This window comes from Mesocricetus auratus, unplaced genomic scaffold (assembly GCF_017639785.1).
Source record: "Mesocricetus auratus isolate SY011 unplaced genomic scaffold, BCM_Maur_2.0 Super-Scaffold_100001, whole genome shotgun sequence".
NCBI classification, from domain to species: Eukaryota; Metazoa; Chordata; class Mammalia; order Rodentia; family Cricetidae; genus Mesocricetus; species Mesocricetus auratus.
This window is the reverse complement of record NW_024429187.1, coordinates 11,132,738-11,160,526: the sequence shown is the minus strand read 5'-3', so window position 1 is coordinate 11,160,526 and position 27,789 is coordinate 11,132,738. Positions and strand designations below refer to the sequence as shown.

At 44.9% G+C, this 27,789-nt stretch overlaps 1 protein-coding gene across 1 annotated transcript in view; it reads left to right on the top strand.

Annotated features, from left to right (window-relative positions):
• The window catches only part of St8sia1 (ST8 alpha-N-acetyl-neuraminide alpha-2,8-sialyltransferase 1), a 128,392-nt gene extending 106,568 nt beyond the window's left edge, over window positions 1-21,824 (top strand). The window contains exon 5 of the mRNA XM_040743543.1: window positions 15,743-21,824. Within this exon, the coding sequence (XP_040599477.1) occupies window positions 15,743-16,229 (487 nt within the window). The 3' untranslated portion in view covers window positions 16,230-21,824. The remainder of the gene's footprint in view (window positions 1-15,742) is intronic.
• Window positions 21,825-27,789: the final 5,965 nt, after the last annotated feature.

Sequence of the window (27,789 nt, the reverse complement as noted above, 5' to 3'; positions counted from 1 at the left end):
GCACTGTGACTCTGAGTCAAAAGAAACTCTTCCTTCCTTAAGTCGCGTTTGTCGGAGCAGTAAGACAAGTCACTAAAACGACAACTTCGTTGTTTTTCAAACTTAGCCTTAATATACATATGTTTGGTCTCTTACTATTTCCTTCATTGAACTTTCTCATATTTGAAAAGTGGATGGAGAATACTGGTATTTGCTTTTAGAGAAATAATGCAATGGCTAAATTTTTTTTAATATTTAACATAAAGTTTGTTACTCTAAATACTTTTTAGCCTAAGCAGACAGACTGGGAGAAATTGCTGTTTGCCCTACATTTAAAATAGGTGTGAGCAGGGAAAAAGTGTTCCCTCTACACGCTGATGTAATCTGCTCACACTGAGATCACCACAGGCAATGAAAATAGATGTTCTGTTTTCAACAACTGTAATATAATTAACTCTGAGACCCGGCTACCGAATCGACAGGATTGCAGTCTGCGGAGCTTTGCTTGGGGGCTGTTGGCAGTATGCGATTTGAAATAATTGAAGGTGAGATGAAATGAGTGTATAATTAGTCCTTGATATTGGATGCAGCCAGTGAGACGCACCCTCTCGCCGCCTCCTCTTTGCCGTTGCCTCTGTCGAATGCACATTTGCCGTGGCAGGCACAGAATAGACCGATGGAAGGAATGGGGGTAACTTTGGTTCCCTTTTCTCTTTGTACCGCAAGAACTGGACACGATGGGGGCTTCGGATTGCCTGACTCCATCCTTCTGGTTGTTTAGGGTCCTCTTCCTCTTCCTCTTCCTGCTGCCCCATCATGCCCGGTTCTGCCCTGGGTCTTATTCATCTTCCCTGTCTCCATTTTCACTCTTCCTTTCTTCGTTTCTGGGTGAGGGAGGAGTTGGGGGAATTAGTGTGGCTATGTTGATGGGGTTGGGGGAGGGGTCAACCAGAAAGAGCAGCCTGGGCACAGGACATCTTGACGGAATGTATGCTCAAACCACGAGCAAATGTGTCTTTCTTCCATGAAGCTGTTTCTTATGGGGTGTTTGACCACGGTAATGAGACAAGTAACTAATAGATAAATTAATTTATTTCCCTTAAATAAGATTATAACCCTAACCCTATATATAAATATATATGTATACAGATATACCTGTGCACGTGTTTACCTATTCCCTAAGATAAATACCTACCCTATCATGAGCCACAACTTACATCTGCCACAGAAAAGCCAAAATGGGTCAGATGTTAACAAGTCTTTTAAAAACATCTCCTCACACCCCAGACAGCAAAAACAATGGCCTGCAATAGCCATAAAAGCTACATGGGGGGTGTCCGTAGATGAACCTCAGTGGGCTCATACCACTCTCCTTACCCTACACACGGCGTTTTGAGAGACATGGCACCTGCATTTCCGTTAGGCAAAGTACAAAACCCTGAAAGTACCACAGAAGCAAGAAGTGCCCAAGGTTGAGCAAGGGCTGCTGTAGGTCTCTGGGGTAGCAGACACCACAGCTGGGGAGCAGCCAGTAAGTAGCCTGACCTCCAGAGGAGAGGCCTCAGCCCTGTCTCCTGAGATACTGGCACTGGGTCTGAGGACAAGAGCAGACAGCATCAACCATGTTAAAGACGCTGGCTGAGGGGCAGTTGAAAGATCTGATAAGGTCCACAGAGAGAGGAGGAGGACCCCCTGGGAGGCAAGCTGGCTCTGCCCCGAGTCCTGTGCTCCTTTAGAGCAGCGGGTCTCCACCTTCCTGATGCAGTGACCCTTAATGCAGTTCCTCGTGTGGCGGTGGCCTCCGACCATAAAATCATGTTCATTGCTGCTTCATAGCTATAATTTTGCTACTGTTATGAGTCATAAGGTAAATGCCTGTGTTTTCCAATGGTGTCAGGTGACCCCCATGAAGGGGTCATTCAATCCGAAGGGGTTGCGACCCAAAGGTTGAGAACCACTGTTCTGAATTAGCAAACATCAGGTGTGTTTCCTTTGCTTCTCTCTTGCTAGCCATGGAAACGGAAACATCAATGAAGGCAATTAAGTGTGTGTGTGTGTGTGTGTGTGTGTGTGAGACTTCTTCCCATATACTTTGCATGTGTTTTCATTCTTGCTACTAGTGTGTATGGGAGCTATGAGCCAGTGTGTTAATGGAGGCTGGCTGCCAATGGTTGGTTGGTGTGGTGGCTATTATTCTTCCGCCATTTACATATTTATACTATCTATATCATGTGTGTCATCTCCATCAATCTCTTCAACATTCAACGTGTATTCATTATACATGTACTGCCAAGTACACTCCTTTGTACTTAATTTTACTGCCTCATTTCCTGCCATTAAATGAGTTTGCTTTTGTAAACGATAAGAAGCAATTAATGATGTTAAGTAATAAGTGGGCTCCTTCGCTCCTTGGAGGGTGTGAACAACACCTGCCTTGCCTTGTCAGTTTTTTTTTTTTTTTTTTGGTTTTACGAGACAAGGTTTCTCTTATTGTTTTGGAGGCTGTCGGTCCAGCCTGGCCTCGAACTCACAGAGATCCGCCTGCCTCTGCCTCCCGAGTGCTGGGATTAAAGGTGTGCGCCACCAGCGCCCGGCTGCCTTGTCAGTTTTTGCCCAGGCTTCGGGAGCGACTTCTGTTCTAGAGTAGACGCTCTTCTTCAAGCTTTTCAGAAGTCAGTCTGCAGTGCAGCTGAGTTCCCGCGCCAACGTCTCATTCGCGGGTTTACACGAATGGTGGTGGGGTTACACACAACCGCATTTCTGGCTCTGTTTTGATCTGCGGAAGGAGGAAAAGCCTGTGGATTGACAGGACACTTGAGTATTCTCAGTCAAGCCCCAGTGGGTTAGAAAGGCTGGCGTGAAAGTGAAAGTCAGGACCGGTGGTCGAGTCTGCTTCTAAAGTAGTCGGCTCTGTGCCCGGAAGAGACATTGTCACTCCAGAGCAATGGGTTTCCTTCATAGCTGGGCGGTGCAACCCTCCTGTGTGGGTGGCAGCCCCTGGAAGCCGTCTTGGTCGTATGTATCCCACAAACAGTGAGGTATTCCCCATTTGCTCCCCACCACTTGCAAACACACTCTTGGGTAGTCTGAAGGATGTATCAATGATCCGTTCATGACGATTTTTAAAAAGAGTTCTCATCAAGGGAGCTTCCCCACTAGGTTGCCTTTGATTCAGAGCTAGAGGCAGAGTGGACATAACAAGGCTCTAAGTTCTCAAAGCCTGACCCTAGTGATGCACTTCCTTCTGCAAGGCTCCATGTCCTTGAGGTTCCATGACCTCCCCAAACAGCGCCACCCACTGGAGACAATGCGCTGCAAATGTCTGAGCCTGTGAGGACATTTCTCATCCAAACCTCCACGCCCTCTTACATTTTCAGTACAAGTTGAGTCTGTGTCAAAAAAAAAAAAAAGGAAATCTAACTGATTTTGTAACTTTTCAGCTGAAAAAATAATGAGAGGCTATAAACATATAATAAAACTAAAACACCATGTAATTTAGATTTGTGATGTTTTGTTGGCAAAAACTTTCATTTGCATGAAGCTTGGATAATGAAAGGCGTCATTATGTAAGTGACTGTGGTACCCAGAATAAATGAACACTGTATTAAAACTGCTCTGTGCAAGAAGAGTTCAGTTAATTACTCCAGAGCATGTGTGGCACAGCCAAGTTCTCTGCTGTAAAATAGAAATGCTTAATTTTGTGATATTCTGCAGAGGTTTCGTTCTCTTATCAGGTTCCACTTGTGTTCAGCCTTTTGTCTTGGATGTTGGAGAGGTCCTTTGACACTCTTGCTTTGCTGTATATGAGTTTCACCTTTATTTTAAAGACTTTTTATTTTTGTGTATGATTACGTGCCTGTGTGTAAACACTATATATATATGTGTGTGTGTGTGTGTGTGTGTGTATATATATATATATATATATATATATATATATATATATATATATATATATGCACTACCTGTATATCTGGTATCTCCAGGCCAGAAAAGGATGCTGGATCCTGAGGTACTAGAGTTATGGATGGCTGTGAGCCACCATGTGGGTGCTAGGAATCGAACCCAGGTCTCTTAATTGCTGAGCCATCTCTTGAGTCCAGAGATTTATTTTTAATTATGTATGTGTTGGGGAGGTTGAGGGTAATGTGCACATGAGTGCAACTCTCCACATAGGCCAGCACACAGCATCAGAGTCCCAGGAGGTAACGTTACGGGCCTTTGTGAGGTGGTCATGAGCCTCCCAGTACGGGTTCTGAGTACTAAGCCCAGATTCTCATAAGGGCAGCAGCTGTTCTTAACCATTGAGCCATCCCCGAGCTCCGAAATAGTTTCTTACAGATTATATGTGCTTTGCCACTGTCTCTTACCTCTGTACTTATTCTGCCTTGTTGTTTCTGGTTATTCACTGATGGGTTATAAGATTAGCCACATGTTTGAATTTTGACTGACAAGAAGAATGAAGTGTGAGATATGGAAAGTTACTGGCCCCTGTGGGTAATCCTTGCCTAAAAACAGATGCCAGCCGTGTCTTGCTGAGTAAGTGGAGCTTAAGAGGACTTCTCTGCTAATTTCTGACCTGGTTCCTCGGAGGTGATATTTCTGTAGGAGTCTTGCAGATGCAGAGCCCATGGCTTGGTCATGACAACCGCGTGCTTTGTGTTCTTTCTGGAACACTGTATGTGAGAGCTTGCCTTGTCCTCACCGGAGTCCTGCTAATTAGGTGCTTCATCATCTCCCCATCTTAATTAGATGAGGCAGAGGGATGTGAAGAGATGCGGTGATTGGTATGACGTCACATTTTCCCTGTAGAAGGGGCACATACTACCCTCTTGAAGTAGCTTTTCCATCGTCAGATGGCATGTTGAGCCCATCATGCATGCCAAACATATAGATACACACACGGCAGAGTAAACAAACACAGTTTTATGCCAACTGGGTCGTAATCCTTTTTACATAAATGATGGTGTTTGGGTTGGAGAGATGACTTGGCGGTTCAGAGCTCCAGCTGCTCTCGTAAAGGACCGCGGTTCAATTCCTGGTACTCACAAAATGGCTTGCAACCATTTGTAACTCCATTTCCAGGAGATTTGATGCCCTCCTTTGACACCCCGTGGGCACCTGGCATGCATGTAGTGCACATACACACATGCAGGTAAAATACTCACACGTGTAAATTAATATTAATACATTCTTTTTGAAACAATGCTGGCATTCCCCAATTACAACAGACCTCCTTTAAATGTATGCTTCAAAGGGGAACGGTGTCTGTCTTCAAGGGTTACTGTGGCTTTATTTCTTGTGGACAAGCAGGACAAGTATGACCGCTGTTCCGGGGGACCACCACAGACAGGAGCCAGAAGAGGACACAGACAGCCAAAACAAAAACAAACACCACTCCCTCTGTTCTGCAAGAAGAGTCTCTTGTTCTAAGCAGTTCCTGAGATCAGGACCAGTGTATGATTTCTTAGGAAGTTTGGTATTTCTGGAAATTAGTGTAATCTGTTTACAATAAAGTGAGCTACCATCTAACGAGGGACTTGTAGGTGAGGCTGCCGTTTGCTATCTAAATACTCACTTTCTGGTTTTAGGCACGGGGCGTATGTGCATTAAAAACAAACAAACAAAAATCCAAAACAAAAGCAACAAACAAACAAAAAACGGTGATAGAAACTGGTGTTTGATGAACGAGCAGGCAGAGGTCTCCTGGAGTGATATTCCCAAGAAGGGAAAAAGCGTTTTCCTTCCTCTTGCATCATGCTTTCAAATGAATGAAATGCATGCTGCAATGAGGGTACCTGGCCTGATGAACTCAGTCATTCAGCAAACGCTTCCCAGACCCCTGCCGTTTGTGAGTCACCTTGAGCCGAGAGGATGTAGACATAAAGAAATGACATTAGCAATTCAGGGGACAGGAAAGTGGAGGTGATAATCACGTGACCCGAGCCCGTAGAGTCCCAGAGTCGGAGCTGTGCACAGAGACCTGAGGAATCATGGGAGCTGGTAGGGAAGGCAGAAGGAGCAGTGAAGTCTGAGAAAGGCCAGGTACAGCGGCTGCTGGGACAAGAGAAGACAGTCCGCTGCTGCTGGCCCAAAGGGCTGGAGACACAGAGCCAGGGTTACATCAGGAAGGGCTGGAATGCCCAGCTGGCTTGTACTCCATTGGCAGTGAGGAAAAGCTACTGAAGAACTCTCTGTTCTCTTCCTTTCCATGTTCACGTGTGGGGGTGGGGTGCATGTGTCTGCATGGATGCTTTTGCGTATGTGGACATACATGTTTGTGGGTGCCCTTGTGTGCAAAGGTCATGTCCATGTCAGGAATCGTCCTTGATCAACCTTCCACCTTACTCTTTGAGGCAGGCTCTCAGTCAAAGCTGCGGCTCACCCCATGTGGCTAGTCTTGCAAGCCAGCTTGCTCTGGGGAGCCTGTCTCCACCTTCCTGGCTGTTTCCCAAGAATGCTATGAGTCCATGCCACCATGCCTGGCATTCGCATAAGTCCTGGGTATCAAATTCACTTCCTCCTGCTCACAAGGGAACCCTTCAGTGATCGAACCATTGCCTTTCCCAAAAGTCTTTATTTTGGAAGCAATCAATTCTTTGCTTAATGGATTTTGTTTGCCTTTTCTGGTTTATTTTACAGTGTTTTTTAATGTCCGTAGGTCTTACGGCTGTTTCCCTTGTGTTTTCTTCTGATTTTATTTAGATGCCATCATCCTGTCTGGAGTTTAATTTTTTGAGCAGTGTGGAGTAAACATTTATCTTAGTTCTTACTGTTGATTAGCTGGTAATCGTGATACAATGTACAGGACAGTCAGTCTCATGTAAGCTGGTTTGGAATGTCACTCGTCAGATAGAAAGTCCTCCCATGTGGAGAGGGGCTTCCTCAGTGTGTTCTCAAAGTCCTCAAATGCAGAGAGTTCACTATAGACACACGCTCCGTTTTGGCCCTGGTAAGATGCCTTCCCAGCCCCTGCCCTGCCCCCCACCATTCCTTCACTCTGTCCTGAATACAAGCACTGATGTGGTTTTCACCTTTCCGGTGAAATTTAGACACATCTTCTCAAATTTTACTTTAAAAAACGACAGTGGCATTTCAGTTGAGACCATGCCGAATTTACACACATGTGGTTTGAATAGGTGTGGCCCCTGGACTCATGTGCTTGAATGCTTGGCCCACAGGGAGTGGCACTGTTAGGAGGTGTGGCCTCTTTGGAGGAGGGAATGTGTCATTGCGGAGTTGGGCTTTGAGATCTCGTATATGCTCAAGCCACGCCCAGTGTGACAGATCACTTCCTGCTGCCTGTGGATCAGGATGTAGGACTCTCAGCTCCTTCTCCAGCAGCGCGTCTGCCTGCACGCCACCGCGCTTCCCTCCGTGATAATGCCGTACACCTATGAGACTGTAGGCCACCCCAGTTAAATGCCCTCCTTTATAAGAGTTGCCATGATCGCGGTGTCTCTTCACAGGAATAGAAACCCTAATTAAGATAACACGTATTTGGGGGAGACTTTTTTGTTTTTAACTATCTCTTTTAATGTCTCAGTAAAATATCACACATTTGTTAAGTTGTTTCAGGTTGTTTGGGGGCTGTCTTCCAATAGCAAATTACAATATTTTTATTATTTACGATAGTAAATTACAATATTTTTATTATTTACGATAGTAAATTAAATATTTTTATTATTTACAATAGTAAATTAAATATTTTTATTGCCACTGTGTAGTAAGATGACTTTGCTCATATCTCTTGTTGGCTCCAGAAAATGTTTTCAGTTGGCTTTGCTGTGCGCACTACATGGGTGGGCACGGGCAGACTTCCTCCCGCAGACGTTGTAAGAGCTGTCATCCACAGTGTGGATTATCTTTGTGCAGTTGGTTCTCACTCCAATACCTTCTTGACAGCAGTGTGGCCTGTACAGCAGTTGTCTCTTCATATTGATTTTTCTTTTGTAGCAAAATGTATAGGAACCGTTAGAAAGCTTCTATTTTCTATTTTAAGAATGTGCGCTCTTAAACTAAAGACTCACTGTGTCAGCTTGTGGGTTTTTAATATGTGGTTTTATATGTGTGTGTACATATATGTACATGTACATATACATGCACATACATATGCATGGATGCACACGTGCTACATATGCATGTATAATACATACGTACATGGATGCACCTGTGCACATGCTTATACATACACATGTATGTATATATGCATAACACAGATATGTACATGCAAACATACATGTATAATACACATATGTATATATATGTATGTGTATGTATATATATGTATACATACGTATCTATCATCTTGTTAATGACATAACGTTTTCTTGTGAATTTGATGAACACATTATTTGATAAATTCTTGGGGGCTTTAAAAATAAAACATTCAATTTTATAAAAATAATGCATGTTCACAGTTTTTAAAAATCAAATAGGACAGTAAAACTCAAAAAGAAAATCAGCAGTCTTTGGCCTCAGCCCTCCCTACCCCCTCAAGTCATGTTTCAAGAAGTCAATTCCTTCCAGTGTCTCCGGCTGACCTTTTTTCTTCTTTGATTGGAGAGCAGTATGCTTAATTACAGTTTTAAAGTTTCTGATGTACCTATTGATTTCTTGTGGGAAAATAAAGGCTGATCTCTGTTCTCCTGGCCGGCGCAGCATCCCTGCCTGTACACCGTGTTTTGCCGACCTCCCTCTCTGGTCAGTGACTATGCTGGTAGCGGCAGACACATGGTTCACTCGGCAAACAGCCCATCGTACTGCTTCTGTCCTGCTCAACTTTCAGCTTTCTCTGAGTCCTACAGGGCCCCTCCACGCAGCACCGATTCCTGTTGGAGCCCTAGAAATTCCCTCGCAACTTCCACACCGTTTGGCCTGCTAGGGCATCAGGGATGTTGAAGGGATCAGGGATGTTGGAAGGGTGGGTTTCTGCTTCAGCACCGTCTGATGGGTGGCTTTCGAGGCTGCCTTGCAACCCTCAGCCTGGAGTGTCCCTTTGCCAGAACCTATGTCACTATATGTTTAGTTGGCAACAGTTCTTACTACCAAATAGCCTCCTTTTATAGCACCCTAGTCTGTACACGATTGTTGCAGGACTTCTAATCGGTCTTAACAATAAAGACCCAGAGGCAGACACAGGGATCAGTACAGAGAGATCAGAGAAGCAGAGTAGCCAGCCACTAGTCCTCACCTCTGCTGTGTCCTCAGACAAAGGGGTGATCCTGCCCTATCAATCCTCAGACTGAATGCTGTCTCTATGAAAACTCAGGCTGAATGCTAAGAGCTCCTGTCTCCTCCTACTTTATATTCCTCTGTCCGCCCAGCCACATCACTCCTGTCTCCAGTTCCTAGTGCTAGGGTTAAAGGTGTGGCCACCACTGCCTGGCCTCTACAGCTAACTAGCGTGGCATCTAGGGTTGAAGGTGTGGCCACCACTGCCTGGCCTCTACAGCTAACTAGCGTGGCATCTAGGGTTGAAGGTGTGGCCACCACTGCCTGGCCTCTACAGCTAACTAGCGTGGCATCTAGGGTTGAAGGTGTGGCCACCACTACCTGGCCTCTACAGCTAACTAGTGTGGCATCTAGGGTTGAAGGTGTGGCCACCACTGCCTGGCCTCTACAGCTAACTAGTGTGGCATCTAGGGTTGAAGGTGTGGCCACCACTGCCTGGCCTCTACAGCTAACTAGTGTGGCATCTAGGGTTGAAGGTGTGGCCACCACTGCCTGGCCTCTGTGGTTAACTAGTGACTAGCTCCTCAGTCTCATCTCCAGGCAAGCTTTGTTTGTTACAGCGCAAACAAAATATCACCGGGTATGATCACAATTAATATTTTTAAACAGACTAATAATAGATCTCAGAGCATTTCTTTCTGCTCCTCTAATAATCTTGATTCCTTTTTTCTGAGTTCCACGTTGTCCCTCAGTGGCCACCGGTGTTGGCTCTGTTCCTAGGACCTGTTCTTAGGTGGCCTTTGCTCTGGTTGAGAATATGACACACTCGGTTTCTTTTGGGTCGCTCCCAGGAGTCATTTCTCACAGTTGCATGCTGATCTTTGTTCTTGTGGTGGCAAAGGGAAATGTCATCATTCCTCCAAAGTCTGGCAACTCCCTGGGGGGTTGGAGTGGGGGTGGCGTGGGGCAAGGGGATGATTCTTCAACACTCTGCTTCCCTTCTTGCTTTTAGTGTGGATATGGGTTTTTATTTATTTATTTTTCAAAACAATCTTTCCTCATTCCTGGAGATTTGCTGAAGGGAGGGAGAAAGGGAGCCTTTCTCTTTCTTGATCTTGCTGGGTTCGTAATGTTGTACCCGGTGACCTATTAACTGAGTGGTTTGATATTCTCTCTAATTGAAGCTTGACGAGCCTTTCATGCCAATGCTTTAGATTGCAATTCCCTGCAGCGTGCAGACACTTGTCAACTTTGTTGTAAATGTTTTAGAGTAAGCTCCTTTTTATGGTAGCTGTCTTATTTTCAGGACAGTAGCTTTTCACTCTCAGCAAATTGTTAGCATTTTCCTCTGCTGAGGGTCTGCGTGTCCACAGCTTTCCTTTCGCTTTCCTATTATTTTATCTTTGTTTCTCATAGCTGTCTTGCTCATCTGGAAATTACGTTGGAGTTATCTTGTGAGGCATGACTTTACTCCTCAGACTTCCAAATATCTCAGTGCTTTCATTAAATACGAATTCAGTTTTCACTGTTTTCAAGTTTTGTTTTGCTTTTTGAGACAAGGTGTGAATATATAGCCCAGGATGGCCTGGAATTTTCTGTGTATTCCTAACTGGCCTCAAACTCAGGCAACCCTCCTTCCTCGCTCGGCCTTGAATACTCAACTTAGAGGTATGAGCAAAACTTTATTGGTTTCATCTCCATTTAATTTTAATATGCGATACACAGCTCTTCTGAGATAGATTATAAAATACGAAGGGTAAATTAGACTAGTTCATATCTCCAGTGAGTACATAGTCTTAACGGATATGTTGATTCTTACTGAGACATTCAGTGACTTCTACTATTTTCAATTTAATCATGGCTTGTTTGTTTGTTTGTTTGTTTGTTTATGTCAATTCTCCCCTCCTACCACGCGGTTCCCAGGGTTGAACTCTGGTTTCCAGGGTTAGTAGTTAGTGCCTGCACTCACTGCATGCTGCATTTTTCCAAGAAACAGCCTTCCATTCTGTAGCTCAGGCTGGCCTGGAACTTACTACGTAGCCTGGGCTAGTGTCCAAATCATGGTAGGTATCCCTCCTTCTTCAGACCATCCAGTGCTGGGATTCTAGGCTTGGGCCACCACGGAAGCCACAGCAGACCTTTAAAGGTTGAGAATGAAGTGATTAGCTTTAAATGTTTAGACTGGACTGTCGTGAGTCTATAGAAGGTCACGGGACCAGTGAATGGCCAAAGTGGATCTAAGTGTGCGAGGCAAAGGCTTGCTGGTGCGCATAGAGGCTGGGGCCCAGCGAGGGCAGAAAGCACCTGTGGTGCCCCCCGTCTGTGACCCTAATGGAATTTTATAACAGATGAGTGAGATTCAAAAGGAACACTGCCAAACTGTCCATCACTAAATACTAACTGCGTCGGCTAGACAACAAACAACGGTAGAGTTGAATTGAGTTCTTTTTAAAAGAATACATCTTATATGCCTACTGTGTGTGTGTGTGTGTCCGTCTGTCTGTCCGTCTGTCCATCCGTCTGTCCATCCGTCTGTGAATGCCTCACAATGTGTACGTGGAGGCCAGAGGACAACTTGTGGGAGTTGGCTCTGCCCTTGCACCCCGTGAGTTCCGGGGACTGAACTGGGTTTGTCGGGCTTGGCAGCGTCACCTTTCCCTGCTGAACCGTCTCACCGACTCTGAACTGAGTGCTTCATAATGCTACTACCTGAAGGATGGGATAATTAAAAACCCCGAAGTATAATAATATACAGACAGTGTGAAGAAAGTAAGTTCAAGATGGTGCTCGTTCTCAAAGTTAAAACCCAAAGAGAGATGGGCAGCCCCCTCCTAGAGCAATCAACTTGGAGAAAGGAGTAAAACCAGATGCTCTGGTGTTGCGGACATCTCCTGTGGTTCCCGTGATGGTGCAGCCTGCTACGGATACGGATAGCCGGTTCCCCAGGGGAGCACAATGCTGGGGAATGGGAGCCGGTGCATAATAAATCGGAGATGGTGGAAGGAGACCGACTGTCCTGGGACACTGATAGCAGAAGAGAGACAGAGTGTAATTCACGGGGCGGGGGGCATAGCAAGAAGAGTTAGTCTTTTAATCAAATTCTAGCCTGTTGCAGCAATCATTTCACACGTATCCATGCACCAACATTGCGTTGTACACTTAGAATAAGCACATCTCTGAACTACCAAATATTGGTCCATAATGCTGGTGGGGCAGTTCTAGAAAAGCCAGAGAGGGCAATGACCTTAGAGGTGGGGAAAGGGAAGGCTAAAGTCGGGAAATCTACCTCCGAGCATCTAGGAAGAGGCACAAAACTGGTCCTGAGGTGCAAAGGAGAGGAGGATGCAGTTAGGGATGCAGAAAGAGACGCTGACGGACAGGTGGAGGCAACTCCCACGTGTCCGCCTCTTTTCTAATTGCTGTGAAAACATATCTGGCATGAGCAACTTCGGGAAGGGTTTGCCCATCATGGTGGAATCGGCGTGGCAGCAAAGGATGCTGGGGTCCAGGTTGCTTTCCCTCCTTTATTCAGTCAGTGGTTCAAGCCCGTGGACTAGTGTTGCCCACATTCGGGGTGTCTTCCCCGTTTACACAAACGTTTCTGGGAACACCTTCATAGATACCCACAGAAGTGTGTTTCCATGGCGAATATAAACCCATTCAAACTGGCAACGATGATTTTCTGTTGCATCTTCTAAGTGAGTGCATTTCACAGACTCAGAGTGATGGACGTAAAAGTTCACCAGTGGACCAGAACTCCAGATGGTAGGGTACCAGTGGACTCTGTAGGTTAGTCTAGCCAAAATACGAGGTCCTCTGTGTGGTGTTTCTACACCATTGGGAAGGCATTTGTGACTTTGGGGAGGACAAAGATGTGGTTAGACGAGAGTAGACGTGATAGAATTGCTGAGCTGAGCCTGTGTCCAGCCTGGAAATTCATGCGAGGGAGGACAGCACCACTTTAGGAAACGGTTAACTGTGTTTCCTTAGCTTCCTTTGGGGCGGTGGCTCTCAGCCTGCAGGTATTGAAGAACAGATATCCTGCATATCAGCTATTTACTTTACAATTCCTAACAGTAGCAAAATGACAGTTATGAAGTAGCAATGAAAATAATTTTATGGTTGGAGGGTCACCGCAACAGGAGGAACTGCATTAAAGGGTCCAGGCACTAGGAAGGCTGAGAACCAGTGACCCTAGGGTAAGTGGCTACCGGGAGACACTATCATCACTTCTCCCTTGGTCAGTGCCTTGGGGAAATGGCTTATGTGGTTTCTGGGTCAAGGACATGCAGAGTCTGAGAGGTCAACCCTCAGAGATCCCTCCCTTTCTTGGCAGATGGAGAACCATTATTGCCACAGTGCTTTGGATTTGTGTATTCACAGTGAGTCTCACATACTTGCAAGTCTGATTCGCCTCTGCTAGCTGGGGCTCCATTCTGTTCATAGATGCTGCTGCTCTCCCGCAGAGAAACTGAGACAGGACAGCTGACCTCCTAAGAAGTCCTGCACTGGTCCATTGCCCTCCCCTGCCTGCTTCCCTCTCTGCCCCTCCCCTCTCCTCTCCTCTCCTTCCTTCCTTCCTTCCTTCCTTCATTTCTTCCTTTCCCTTTCGTTTTTTTTTCTTTTCTTTTTTTTTTTATTTTCCATTTTAAATTTAGATAAGAAACAAGGTTGCTTCACAAGTCAGTACGAGGTCCCTCTCCCTTTCCCTCCCCTCCTCCCGTGCCCTCCCCCCCATCCCCCCCGTTATCCCCTCATTCCCCCAGGGAGGGTGAGGCCCTCCATGGGGGTGTCCATAGTCTGTCATTTCATATAGGGCAGGGCCTAGACCCTTCCCCAAGAGTTCAGGGTGAGAGTGCACCTCACATTGTTCTATGGGAGTCCAGAGACCGTGTGTATACTTGATGGGTACTGATCTGCTGTCCAAGGCTCAATATGTGGCACCAGTGTTGTCTTACCAGGTCTCCCAGCTGCTAGCCTCTGACTTCCTAAGCACATCTCCTCAACCTTTGGCAGCCGGACACTGTGACACACGCCATAGGCAGTCAATGGGGCCTGAGGGGCCCCTCACCTCAGGGTGACATTAAGACCAGCATGTTAGAGATATGGAAGGTACCTTACAACGTGCCTCATCTTCAGCCACTGTCTGAACCACTCCCGCCTTCCAAGCTCCGGCAACAGTGAGCCTTCCTAATGTTGGAGAACATTGTGCACGCCTGCAGGTGGCGCTGTAGTTTACTTTATGCTCCTCTTCTGTTCTTGTTTCCCTAGAGAGACACCTTGAAGACGTCTCCATTCTCTAGCTCTTTTTGACCCTCCTCTCTCTTCTAGACCATCACCGATATGTCTCTCCCTCCTGCGTTTTCTGGTACTTTGTAATGTGGTGTCTGGAACATTATGTTGTGTTTGTTACACTTCTGGTTTCCTTAACTGGACTTGGATTTCTTGAGCTAAAGCATGGGGCATTTTGATACGAGGGCTTGTGCCTAGTCTTACTGTAGTATGTTATGCCACGTTCCGTTGACGTCGCTGGGCAACCTGCTCTTTTTCTGAAGGGAAACTGAGACGGAGTGGATCTGGGAGAGGCCTGGGAGGAGTGGAAGGAGAGGAGATTGTGGTCAGGGTGTAATGCATGAGAGAAAAATGAATAAATCTGAGGCAATGGGGCATTAGCTTGAGAAGATAGCTTGGGGGAGTTAAGCATTGCAAGTATGAGGACCTGAGTTCAGATTTCCGGAACCCACATGGAACTGGGAACAGTAGCAGGCTTCCGTAGTCCCAGAACTCCCGTAGTGAGATGAGGGACAGAGACAAGAGAATCCCTGGAAGCTTTGCAGTTAGCTAGCTTGGCCTTACACAGTGGCAAACAACACAACCAGAAGCACTGTCTCAAAATCAAGGTGGAAGGTGAGGCCCGACACCTGAGGTTGCCCCCGACCCTTACCATGTGCAGTATGCCCACACACGTACACATGTAAGGTTAATAAAAGGTAAGTGAGGTCACAAGCAAGCTATCAGTGTATTTCTCTCATGTCTGCCACATAGGAGATCTTCTAGACATTTTAGTTGCATCCATTTGATTCAGAGGCTCACTCCACAGGTAGCCCCGGATGAGCACAGGGGAGCAGAATTCTCCAGAAAGGGATCTAGGTAGCTCTCTGCATGGAGCTCCAACAGTAACAGGCCCCTTACAATTAGAGCATTGGACAACTGAAAACTTCTAGGACATGGGATTTTGGTGGGGAAAGTTGTCTTACAAGTGATTCTTTTTAATCTTCAGATGAGGAAACAAGTTTTGTTTCTATCAGGCCACACATGTAGCTTTTGACACCAGTACCAGTTCAGTCAGAGACCTTTGCAAATTCAGGAATGCTAAATCATTTTACATTCCAGGCGAGAGCAAGATAACGCAGGTTGATATTAGTCTAGGAGAGCTTCACTAAGGAAGTGTTTGATGAGACTGGGTATCTGATGAGAAGCTCCAGTGAAGTGTTTTGTGGGTATGTGTTCTGTTTGATAACGTCAACTGTCAGAGGACATAGGTCATGTGTCTGTGTTTCTGAGGTTTAATTGGGCCTTTTATTTCCTGTAGGTTTCAAAACCTGCTATGGTCCAGAAAGATGTTTGTGGACAACATGAAGATTTATAACCACAGTTACATCTACATGCCTGCTTTCTCTATGAAGACAGGAACAGAGCCCTCTCTCCGTGTATATTACACGCTGAAAGACGTCGGGGCCAATCAAGCAGTGCTTTTTGCCAACCCCAACTTTCTGCGGAGCATTGGAAAGTTCTGGAAGAGTAGGGGGATCCATGCCAAGCGCCTGTCTACAGGACTCTTCCTGGTGAGCGCAGCCCTGGGCCTTTGTGAGGAGGTGGCCATCTATGGCTTCTGGCCCTTCTCTGTGAATATGCACGAGGAGCCCATTAGTCACCACTACTACGACAATGTCCTGCCCTACTCAGGCTTCCATGCCATGCCTGAGGAATTTCTCCAGCTCTGGTACCTTCATAAAATTGGTGCCCTGAGGATGCAGCTAGATCCATGTGAGGAGCCATCGCTCCAGCCCACTTCCTAGGGACCGTAAAAGAAGAAAGGGCTAGGTTGGGTATTTTTTGCTAGGTTTTCTACGTGACTCCCAAAAGGAACAACCAAAGTGTGTCATGGATTGACATGATAGGAAACAAACAAAACCCGAGCAGAACTTTGCTTTTGATGTTGGCTTGGAGAACAATGAGAAATAGAACGTTGTGGAGGAACATTTTATAGAAGGTTGTGGATTTGCAACTGGGAACAACACCAAGAAGATGACGCTGGCAGAGCATCTGAGTGGTTCAGATCTAGAAGATGCAGTTCAAGGACCAGATGAACTCTAATGATTGCTAAGGCCGAGGGGCTCATCATGGAAGCATGTGAGAGATGCTGGGGTATTCCTGAGTGCCAATGTGCACCGGCATCGTAGTCGTTTTAAAAGACCCGTCTTATTGAGACTGTCATTAGAAATGTAGATTTTAAAAAATTATTATTTATTTTTGCCCTGTTCGGGGCTATGGGTGGGTGAGTGGGTAGACTTACAAAATTCTTCCTGCTGATTTTTGTGATTTGTTAAAAACAAGTCTATGTTGACTATCGTCCCTCCACTTAGCACAGTTTTAAATAAGACTTGCTTCTTGCCTCTTTGGTTAAGTCTACTTAGCATGAGTCTCTGTTGAATTTAGACTGTGTCGCTTCATAGTCTAGATAACATGAGATGCTTCCTCTCCTCAGATGTTGAGAGGGAAACTCAATTTTAGGTCCCCATTACATCAGCCCATTGGCTCTCTTGCTGTTACTTTCACAAAGTCACTCTGCACACAAGTACATTATTTACTTGTATAGTGGCAAAAGTGTCCTCATTTAAAGACAGGTGAAGTAGCTCCCAGAGAGTAAGAACTTAGTCTCTGAGGCAGATAGACCAGAAGGCAGGGGGCCCTCTTCTCTTTGACATGAGTATTTCCCATCAAGATAACTTGTGTGTGTGTGTGTGTGTACATGTGAATATTTCCTCTCAAGATAATGTGTGTATGTACACATGAATATAGACACACATACTCTGACACACTGTACAAAGTCATCAAAGATGATTCTCATGGAGCTGTCAAACCTGAGTGTGCATGGCCTGGTGTTTGTAGCCAGTGTTGGAGAACTACAGGGATACAGTGTGGAATCTTCCATGAGGTTGTAAGCTGAGCTGGCGTAGCAGTTTCTCTCAGTTTGCATGCCAGCGCGGGGTGCAAGGTGTACCCTCAGATACGTAATCCAGAATGGTAACTGCTCTCTTATTCACCCTGGCCCCCACCCAAATCTCAGGAATAGGCCTTGTGCTGAGCATAGTGACAAGTGACATGACTCTTGCAAGTGGGCAGGTAGGAATCACTAGCTGTGCATTTCCTTAGTGTCAGTTGGGGATGCTTGGGGAGGCATGGTATGGCAGCTTTGACACAGCAGGGGAGCTCTATTCTAAGGCCAAATGTGTTCACTGTAGGAACGGGGACAAGCAGGGACATGCTGTGTGGTCTTTGTGCTCTGAGGTATGTTAGGCTCCACGGAGATGTGAAGACTCATGTTTATTGTTTCAAGTGTTGTCATGGTGTAGGTAAAGTTGACCCACAAGCTCTACTTCACCTTGAAGGAAGAAATTAGTATATTGACCATGTCTATGAAAACGGGTCTCTAAAAAGAAGGCTAGCTTGCAAGACATCGAAGTTATTGAACAGTTGCACATTTGAGGGTAGGGAATTTCCAAATGTGATCAAATATCCAGGATACTCCAGAAATTAGTTGTGCTGGTGTTTATAGGATGAAGAGAATTAAGTTCTCCACTGTGCAGGGCTGGCTTAGTATTTCCATCTTGTACGACAGGCAGCACAAGATATCAGGAAGGCAGTGTGAGCTGTGTTAGTCATGTCTGTGCAACCCTGAATATAATCCCTGTTTTGAGCAACTGGTATTTAATAATTACCTAAGAAAGGATGCATTTTTACTGGTAGACTTCATTAAAAGTGTAACAGGCCGAAGGAAGCAACATACACAAAGATTACTTAAATATGCATTCAAATGAGTGCACTAATTGGTCAAAACCTAAACAAGAAGCTCATAAAATCCACGTATCACAGTTCACTGAGAATGCTATCTGGGAGTTTGAGCTCTCGCTACCGTTCTTGGAGCAGGGCGGTGTAATAGATTTGTGTGTTAGTCTATACAACTGTAAAGCTACTCTACGTAGCATCTGAATTGTAGAAGAGAAATGGTCAACACTGTCAGTTAGACCTGTGATGATTGCCATTCCCTCTCAGGTGCCATGAGCCAACACCCGAGGACGTTCTCATTGTTATAGCCAAGAATCCTAGCTGTTTGTTGTAGGGAACAGCCATGGATGATGGCCCAGCAGCACCAAGCCATTTGCCACAGAGAATGACCCAGAGAAATGGCAGTAGTGTGAAAATTGAGAAACCACAAGTTAGAAAAAACGAAAAGTTTGACTGCTCATGCTATCGGCCCTTTAAGACACAGGGGTAGTGTCCATGTCATGAACATCATCACTGCAACCTTTCATTATTTTATAGAGACAATTTATAGGTATGTCATATATGTACCTTTTTGTGTTTGATTATATGATGTAGCTAAGCAAAAGGCAGGAGTATGTGTGTATGTGTGCATGTGAGTGTGCGTGTCTGTGTGTGTATAGTTCTGTGTGTGCGTTTAACATTATTTTTAGTAAAAATATGTATTTCTATAAAGAAACCTTTAAGTGTACGTAAGTGTGCATGCATGGCAGCATGCATGTGAGAGGGAGACAGAGAGACAGACCAACAGACAGACAGACAGACAGAGACAGAGAGAATGAGACAGAGATGTAGACAGATAGACAGATGTTCAGGTAATGCCCTTTATGTTTCTTTGCTGGGAGGCCAGTCATCTATAGTTTTAATTTCTGTTTGAAAAATACCAACTTTGTGGAACTTTTTGCTGGAAAACCCTTGTAAGGAGGCATATAATGAGAAACTCTGTCACCAGTGTCCTGAGGGGTCTTCATCTTACGTGCTCCAGTGTTCTGAGGGCCCCATGGCAGAATCTGGTCATCTTGACCCGCTTGCAGCCCTGCTTATGATCATGAGGACTAGAATTCTATTCTCTGTGTACACGGATAAACCTTTGGAGACCCTGAAGCTAGGGAGAGAGCAAATATCCCACAGTTCCTGGGTTGTGTCTTTGAAACCACGGACCTCTGAAGTCCAGAGTCCACATTCAGTGTATAAACTAAATGTGAGGCCACAGGATTTAGTCTCAGCCTTATACAATTTCTGTTTTATAAGTGTGAGAGTCTTAAAGTTACAGATATCACACACACACACACACACACACACACACGAATATGAATAGTATCTGCCTTATTCACAGCCTTAATGTGCCATTTAACGTTTTCACATACATCCCAGAGATGAATGATTGACACGTGAGAATGAGTGGAAAGGTCGTTATGGCACAAAAGAGGAATTATACTTCATGGTTACTCATCTACCTATGGCTGACTGTCAGTCTCACTTCTGTGTTAAAAAGCCTTCCTGGGTTTTGCTTTTCAGTTGAAGGTGTTGGGATTCAGTCAATGATGCAAAGTTGTCCAAGAGTTTTATGGTGTAATATCTGAATATAATGAGTGTGTTTCATCTTGCTTCTGTGTAATTCAACTCCCTCCAGGTAGCTGTCACTTTCAAGTGTATGTTTCATGCAATAACAGTAAACACCAAGAGATGTGACTTAGTCCAAAACAAAAAAAAACTGGACTCATGGAATTCCGGATCCCTCTTTACAGAGATAGAAAGAAAAAATGCAGTAGAGAAAAAGATGTAACCAAAATGAAAACTAAGTGATTATTTCCCCACTGCAAATGATCTATTGGGAAGGGTCTCAGCCTCAGAAGGCAGCTCAGCAGACAGGAAGGAATGGATTGTTGTCTTAGAACGCAGTTGCAAGAATGGAATGGCTTCAAGATAGCAGAAAGGAAATATGTTGCCATGCCATCGTTAGGGTTAGGATGAAAAGATGGGCCATGAGCATGGGTTGTGGGGCTGTTGTGGGGAAGATGTGAGGCTGGTACCTGTCTTTTAGTGTGGATCTCGGGAGTCTTGGAGACCCCAGGTTCCTGCCCACTCCAGGCCGTGCTCTCCTGGGTGCTTGAGTTTGGTGAAGCAACCATCTACACATCCCTCTGTTACCTGCCTTTTGATTCATACTCTGAAGGTGAGCTATAGTTTACCTCTCCTGTCAAGACGATGCAGCAATGGCGGCATATTCCACCCTGATGTTGACCGGTGGACGTGGTCATCACACACTGCACAAAGCAAGAGTTAGTGTTAGCTTCCTGTCCTTACAATGATTCCCAAGAGAGGCGATGGCAGCTTAGATTCATTATCCTTCATGTTTTAGTTCAATCCCTCTCCCTCCCTCCTTCCTAATTTTATTTATGGAAAATAGGAAAGTAACTGATTTGGTAATGTTGGGGAGCGGCAGAGGGTGCCTTAACTTTTCCTGGCTTGGCTCCCCACTTACGTATTCCCGTCATGTGTTTTGTTGCTTTGTAGATGTTTCCATGTCTGTCCAACTTGTACCTTCATCATCAGCAAGGACCCTTTTAAATGTAGCAAATGGGACTGTTTTATAGAAAGTTGTGATAGCATATAGGCCTTGGAGAAAGTCTGATAATGGTGTGTAAATATCCTTTGCTCAGTTATGGGACGTTTTTCCTAAGGTCTGTTAGGTGATAACTACAGGAAGATTCCTAAAGTTAAGAACGTTTTTCCAGAAAACTCCAGTGTTCATGGAAGCAAGGAACCAACATATTTCTGTTTTACATTCTGTCCTTAGCACTGACAGGCTTCTCTCTCCACAGTGATGGCTGCTGTGGTGCACCACGGAGACATTACACATGAGAAGGGGAGAGAAAACACATACAGCACACTATTCTGAAGCCTGCTTCATCTTTTAAAACAAATTCTATAATATTACCAGACTTATAGTGACTGTGCAGCACAGTTTGATCTGCATAATACTGGGGGAATATTTTTACCTTTAGCCTCTGTCATTGCTCATTCTAGATGGTTCCACATGTACGCAAGCTGTTTTATCGTTGTGTATTTTCAGAGGTTGGGTAAGAGTAAAAATAGGAAATCTTAAATATCCTTTCTCATGTATTATCTACTAGTCCATGGATATAATAATGCTGGGGAAATTTTTTTAAATCAGACTATAGAATTGAAGTCACCTTTGAAGTGTTTACAGAGTGGCTCCCTCCTATTAAAGCCAAATTTGATGATTGACAGGAAGTATGGGGTAACCCAACGCTCTTCATCATTCCTTTCTTTTTTAAGAATTTCATACAAAATGTAGCAGGTAAGAAAAAGGGTTTAGTTGGTACTTTTTTATGATGTAACTTGGGAAAAAAAAACAACAACAAGAAACGGTGCCTGTCTGTTGGCTAAGATGAAGCAGAGTCACTGGGGAAGCGTCTTTTCTTTGGTGTGTTCCTGAACCGTGGCTGGCAGTGAGAAGATGAACCAAGTCTCAGTTTCTCTACCTCCCCTCCTTGGAGAACATTTGGAAATGTACCCTGTGAATAAAATGGGTTTCTTTTCGACACAGTTTGTCAAGTCTTCTTATTTCCGCGACATGAGTTTGCCATTTCCTTCTGAGTTCTCCCTGTACTTCGTCTCTCCCTCGGTGGCCCTGTTTGACCCTTCCCCTGTGGGCGGATGTCGTACTGCTTAATAAGAGTTCTGTCTTAGTAAGAAGCACAGGATTACATGGCCGGTGAGAAGGCTCGGCGGGTAAGGGAGCCCGCTGCCAACCTGGCGACCTGAGTTTGATCACGGGGGTCTGCATGGCGACAGACAGCTCCTGAAAGCTCACCCTAACACTCATGTGTGTGCCGTGACACATGTGCACTCGCAGGGCGCACATACAGACAAAATTAACAAATAAGATCTATTGCAAAAGTTACAGGGAAAATACAGATAGAATTACAGTTGGTGTGTCAAGGACAGCACCACATAGAGCTTGTGAGATGGCTCAGTGGGTGCCACCAAGTCTGGTGACTTTAATTTGATTCTTGGAACCCTCACAGTAGAAGGGAACCTGTCTTTTGACCCCCAAATATATGCCGTGTGAATAAATGTAAAATAAGTAAATAATACATAATTGTAAAATAAGTGAATCAATGTAAGTTTTGAAGGGTTTTTTTTTTAACATTTTTTGTGTATATGGTGTCTTGTCTGCATGTGTGTCTGCGTGTGCACCACACAGGTGCAATGCCTGAGGAGGGCAGAGGAGGGCAGAGGAGGGCAGAAGAGGGCATCAGATTTCCTGGAACTGGAGTTATGAGTGGTTGTGAGCCACCACCAACTGGGTGCTGGAACTGAACTCTTGTCCTTTGCAAGAGCAGCCAGCGCTCTTAACCACTGAGCCATTTATCTAGACTGAAAACAAACAAACAATCGCTGCACAGTACATGAAAGGATTCATCTTGGGCAGAGGACAGACTCTGTCGCCCCCGCAGAGCAGAAAGGACATCATGCATCTGCATAGCGAGACTAACGTGCAGGAGCCTCTGTTTCCCGCGATGCAAGTGTTCATCATCGTAACGAGCCGGTTTCAGTGTGTGTCTAGACTCCTGCTCGGTTCAAAGTGGGTGACTGAGAGGCCACGTATACCTTCCTGTCAAAATCACTCAGGTAATTGCTTCGTACTCCCTGTCCCTTGGGCTCTGTGTCCCAGTTCTGTCAGACACTTCCGCGGAGGGAGGGAATGATATCAAGAAAGGTGCCCCTGTCCATCCTTTATGATGCACTTCTCAGAAACTGATCCAGGCACTTGGTACAGATCTTATTCATTGTCTGACTTCATTTCCACAGTAGTCTTTTAGGCCACCGCTGTTTTAGGAGGAGTCTATGAGTTAGTGGAGATGAGGCATGGTGTTTAGTAAATCACTTCACGGGTCGGGAAGACCTGTGGTATAAACTCGGGTTACCCTAACTGTGTGAGGAAAACATATTTAGTTTTGGTAACCAGCTATCCTTAGGTCACACAGCTGTTCTACTATATAAGAGCCCAAAGGCAAATGTATTTTCAAGAATTTCCCCCAAGCCTGAAAGTAGGATAGTTGCAAGTCAAAGGTTATCGAGATGATAGGAGGAATTAATTTTATTTTATTGCTTTTAATTTACGTGTAGTGTGTCTGCCATTTGTGAGTGGTCCTGGAGGCCAGAAGATGTTTACTTCTCTAGAGCTGGAGTCACAGGTGATTGTGAGCCATCCAGCATGGGTGCTGGGAATCAAACTCAGGTCATCTGGAAAAGCAGTGAATTCTCTTAACCACAGAGCCATCCCTCCAACCCTGTATACTGGGAACATTTTTATGATAAACAGTGAAATGAAAAGATGAATTGAAAGACAATTAAGAGCTTATTGGTGTGAAACTAGATGTCAGTCAAGACTATTCTGACATTTGCATGTACAGAGAAGACAGTTGAGCCTGGTCAGGGTTATTCACTGAGGTGCATAGGGGACTGTTGGCACCAGCTTCTCACCCAGTGACTCTCTGGGGACCAATTTCTTACCCGATGACTCTCTGGGGACTGACTCTATTCCAGGATTAACTCTCACCTGGATTTTTTTTGGCTGGGCACTAGATAATCATAAGAAGCAGGTTACCCTTTGTCCCTGTCTCTGATTCTAGGCATAACCTGTGTACCTGGGACCCAAACCATGTTGTACAGAAGCCCACAGAGAGAGTAGTGAGATCATCACAGGACTCCTGGACATCCTGGCCATGCTGTTTTGGCAGTAGCTTTTGCAAAGCTGAAGGCTGAGATGATGACATCAGTCTGTAGAGCAGTCTGGAGTCGTCTACGATGCTCTTCTCCATGCAGCCATGTAACTGAAGTAGACGTATATTCTGGGACTTCCTATTCTATCCTCATTGTTTTCTGCTAACACCAACATCTGTGAACTTATCGAAGGTATTTACCGTGGTATTATTACATACTGTATACACTGTGGCTGTGAAGAGACCCCATGATCAATGGCAACTCCTACAAAGGAAAACTTAACGGGGTGGCTTACGGTTCAGTGGCTCGTTCAGTTCAGAATCCTCATGGAGGGACATGACATATTTGGGAAGACATGGTGCTGGAAAGGTAATCCAGAGTTCTATGTTTGTGCAGGCAATAGAAAGTGAACTGAGATGCTGGGTGTGGTTTGAGCACATGTGAGCCCTCAAAGCCCGCCTCCACAGTGACACACTTCCTCCAGCAAGGCCACACATGCTACATTCCTAATTGTGCTACTCCTTATGAGTTTATGAGGGCCAATTGCACTCAAACTACCACATGCCACTCCCTGGCCCCATAAGCTTATACTAATATCATAACGTAAAATGCATTTAGTCCAACTTGCAACTCCAAACATGTATTTGCATGTCTGATGTCAAAATGCTCTTCATCTGTCCAACTCCTTTCTGCTTTGTTGACTGTAACACACTTCTTTCTCTTAGGCTGGTTCCACCCGCCCTGTTAACCACTCTCCTTGGTAGGTATCCCATGGCTCTGGTGTCTCCAACATCTTGGGGTATCCAAGGCAATCCAAGCTTCAATTTCACAACTTCAGGAAATGGCCTCTCTGGGCCTCCATTCAGGGACACCCCACCCCCCCCACCCGGCTCCCGATACATGCCTGACCTCAGCAGTTTCCTTAGTAGCTTGGGCAAGTTCCACAGCTCCTTTCTTCTATCCTTAATTCCAGAACCACATGACTGAAGTTGCCAAGTTCTGCTGCTTACTAGGGCTGGAGCATGCACAACCCCCCCTCCCCCACTCAATTACATCTTCTCCAACTTTCTGTATTTAATGGTTTTCTTCACTGTCTAAGCTTGGCTGTCCTGAAACTGGATCTGTAGACCAGGCTGGCCTAAAACCCAGAGGATCTACCAGCCTCTGCATCCCAAGTGTTGGCATCAGAGGTGTGCGGCACCACACCAGCTCTAAGATTTCTTTAGTTCCTTTTCACAAGTTGGAAATTTAGCTGTGTTGGATCTTGCCCTGAGGTCACCATTCCCTTTATTCCATTTCTGAATCTGTTTATCTTCTTGAACACAGGACTTAGCTCCATTCTATTTCCTGGTGCTCCTTTTCTCCTCAAATTGTACATTTTGTACTTTTCCTTGTTCAGCTTGCTCCTTTTCTTTATAAATCTGTATAAGAGTGACCAGTAATAACCACATGGCAGAGTCTATACTAGGCTGTTTTGAGTGTAATTAATCCAAATCTCTTCACTTTAGTCTCAGGCAGACACTTTCTTCACTAAAATATCACAAGAAAGATCTCTAGGCAACATACTAAAATTCTTCTAAAGTTGTATTCAAAACACGGCACTATCCTTTTGACCAAGGAACACACATCAAATTGAAAGAAATATTGCAGAGAGCTCAACGCAATGGGATTAACTAGTGTTACTTTTAATCATGTCATGTAGAAGATACATGCTCCATGGAGTGATATTTTCTACAGCCCAGTAAAATTCGTTCTGAGGGACAAAAACAAATTCTTATGCATTAAAACAGTTAAGAAGAGCTTTTGTTTTAAGATGGGTCTCATGTAGCCCGGGCTGTCCGCAGACTCACTAAGTAGCTGAGGGTGTGATCCTCTGACTTCCATGCCCAGTTTACTGAGCACTGGCAATCAAACCCACGGCATTGTATATATTAGCAAGCACTCTGCCAACTGAGTTACACACCCAGCTCAGGGGGAATATTGAAACTTTCCTCAAGATTTGGTGTGGGGGAATAGCAAAAACAAATTGTTCTTGAACTGATTCTGTTCCCTAGTACAAACTTGGTGTGAGTGGATAGAGACGCACATTAAGGGCGAGAAATAATGCCTTGAGGGGTTGAAGGTCCTCTGACAGGATGTGGTGAATGGTTACGGATGAGACCAACTTTCTTGGCTAGATGTTTGGATTATATTCAAAATGGTTTTTAAAAGACAGATGTAAGTGAGGCTCTACATGTGTTAGTTTTCTGGGTTATTACTTTTTTATTAATTTTTAAAAAGTTTTAGCATTCACTTATCAGCCACTAGCCTGGTTCCACTGTCCCAATATTGTGACTAGAGCAGCAATAAGCACAGAAGGACTGACTGTTCACCCTCTGTTGCAAGGTGAGGGTCCTCAGGGTGTGTGTCCAGAAGTGATAGAACTAGATCCTATGATGGTTCTGTTATTAGCACTCTGGGGAACCTCCACACTGAGTTGCAAAGTGGCTACATCATTTCATACTTCCCTAACAATGGGTACGTGCCTCTATTTCCATAACCTTCCCCAGGATTTGTGGTCATTCAATTTTTGATACTAGCCATTCTAACTGGAGTAAGATGAAATCGCAAAGTATTGTAATTTGCATTCCCCTGCTTGCTAAGGGTGGACTTTTTTTTTTTGAGTATTTATTAGGCATCTTTGTTTCTTTTCTTTCTTTTTTTTTTTTTTTTTTTTTTTTGGTCCTATAGAGCATTTCAGTGGGGTTGTTTGCTCGTTTGACATTTAACGTGTAGCGCTTCATATTTGCATCTGGAAGACCCCTGTGCAACTACATTTTAAAGTCTGCACGCAGCCAGGTGTGGTGGTGCCGGTTTGTGACCCCAGCACTTCAGAGACGGAGGCAAGAGGATCGCTTCAGGTCTACTGTATATCTGATCTACATCGTGTCTGGCCAGTCAGGTCTATATAGCAAGATCTGTTTCAAGGTGAGTAAAATATAAAGTAAGTCTTGGACGTTAAGTGGCAGGTGAACTTTCTGTTCATGTAAGTTGCTTTTCTGGGCTTGGCACACCCCACCCCTAGGACGGTAGGGTCTTTGAGATGCTAGATCTATCACAATAACATCTTCTTTGCTTCTCCTTAGACAAACATCAGGACAGGACCTGGGAGGTTCTTGACCAGGGGTTTTTGCTCCAGGGCTCAAATCAATATTCCAACCTGAAGATCACCTCAGCATTGGCCAGGGTTGGCCAGGTACCAGTGCTTTTGAAGAACGTTTCCTTCCCCTTTGGCATTTAATGTACATGTACATGAACTGCAGCATAAATCAAATCATGGTGCCGGAGGAAAAAGTATCCCACTTACTTGACATTTATAAGCAAAGACAGCTTGGGGGGGGGGGGGGGGAGTCTGGTTTTTAAAATATTGTGTTGTGGCTTTGGTTAGATTAAATGCAGAAAGATAATTTCTGGTCATCAACAATTGGGCATATTTTCATAGTGATATGCTGTTTTTTTTTATAGTTGGTTGTGGGAACACCAGACCTTGAGCAGAGACCCACCTCCCCTTCTGCCTGGGAGTAGGCAGCTGTAAGACAATGTTTACTAAAAACATGTTTACTAAAAACAATACAATGCCCGGGGCAATAAGTTCCTGGAAAAGGCCTGCCCACAGAAACCGCCATGACCTCAACCTTGTCCAAAGACTAGCTGCCTCTTCTGCCACGCCCAGATCAGTTTTTGGTGTCAGAGCAGAACCAGCCAGGGGAGAGGGGGAGAGCAGAAGCTTCTCTGGTG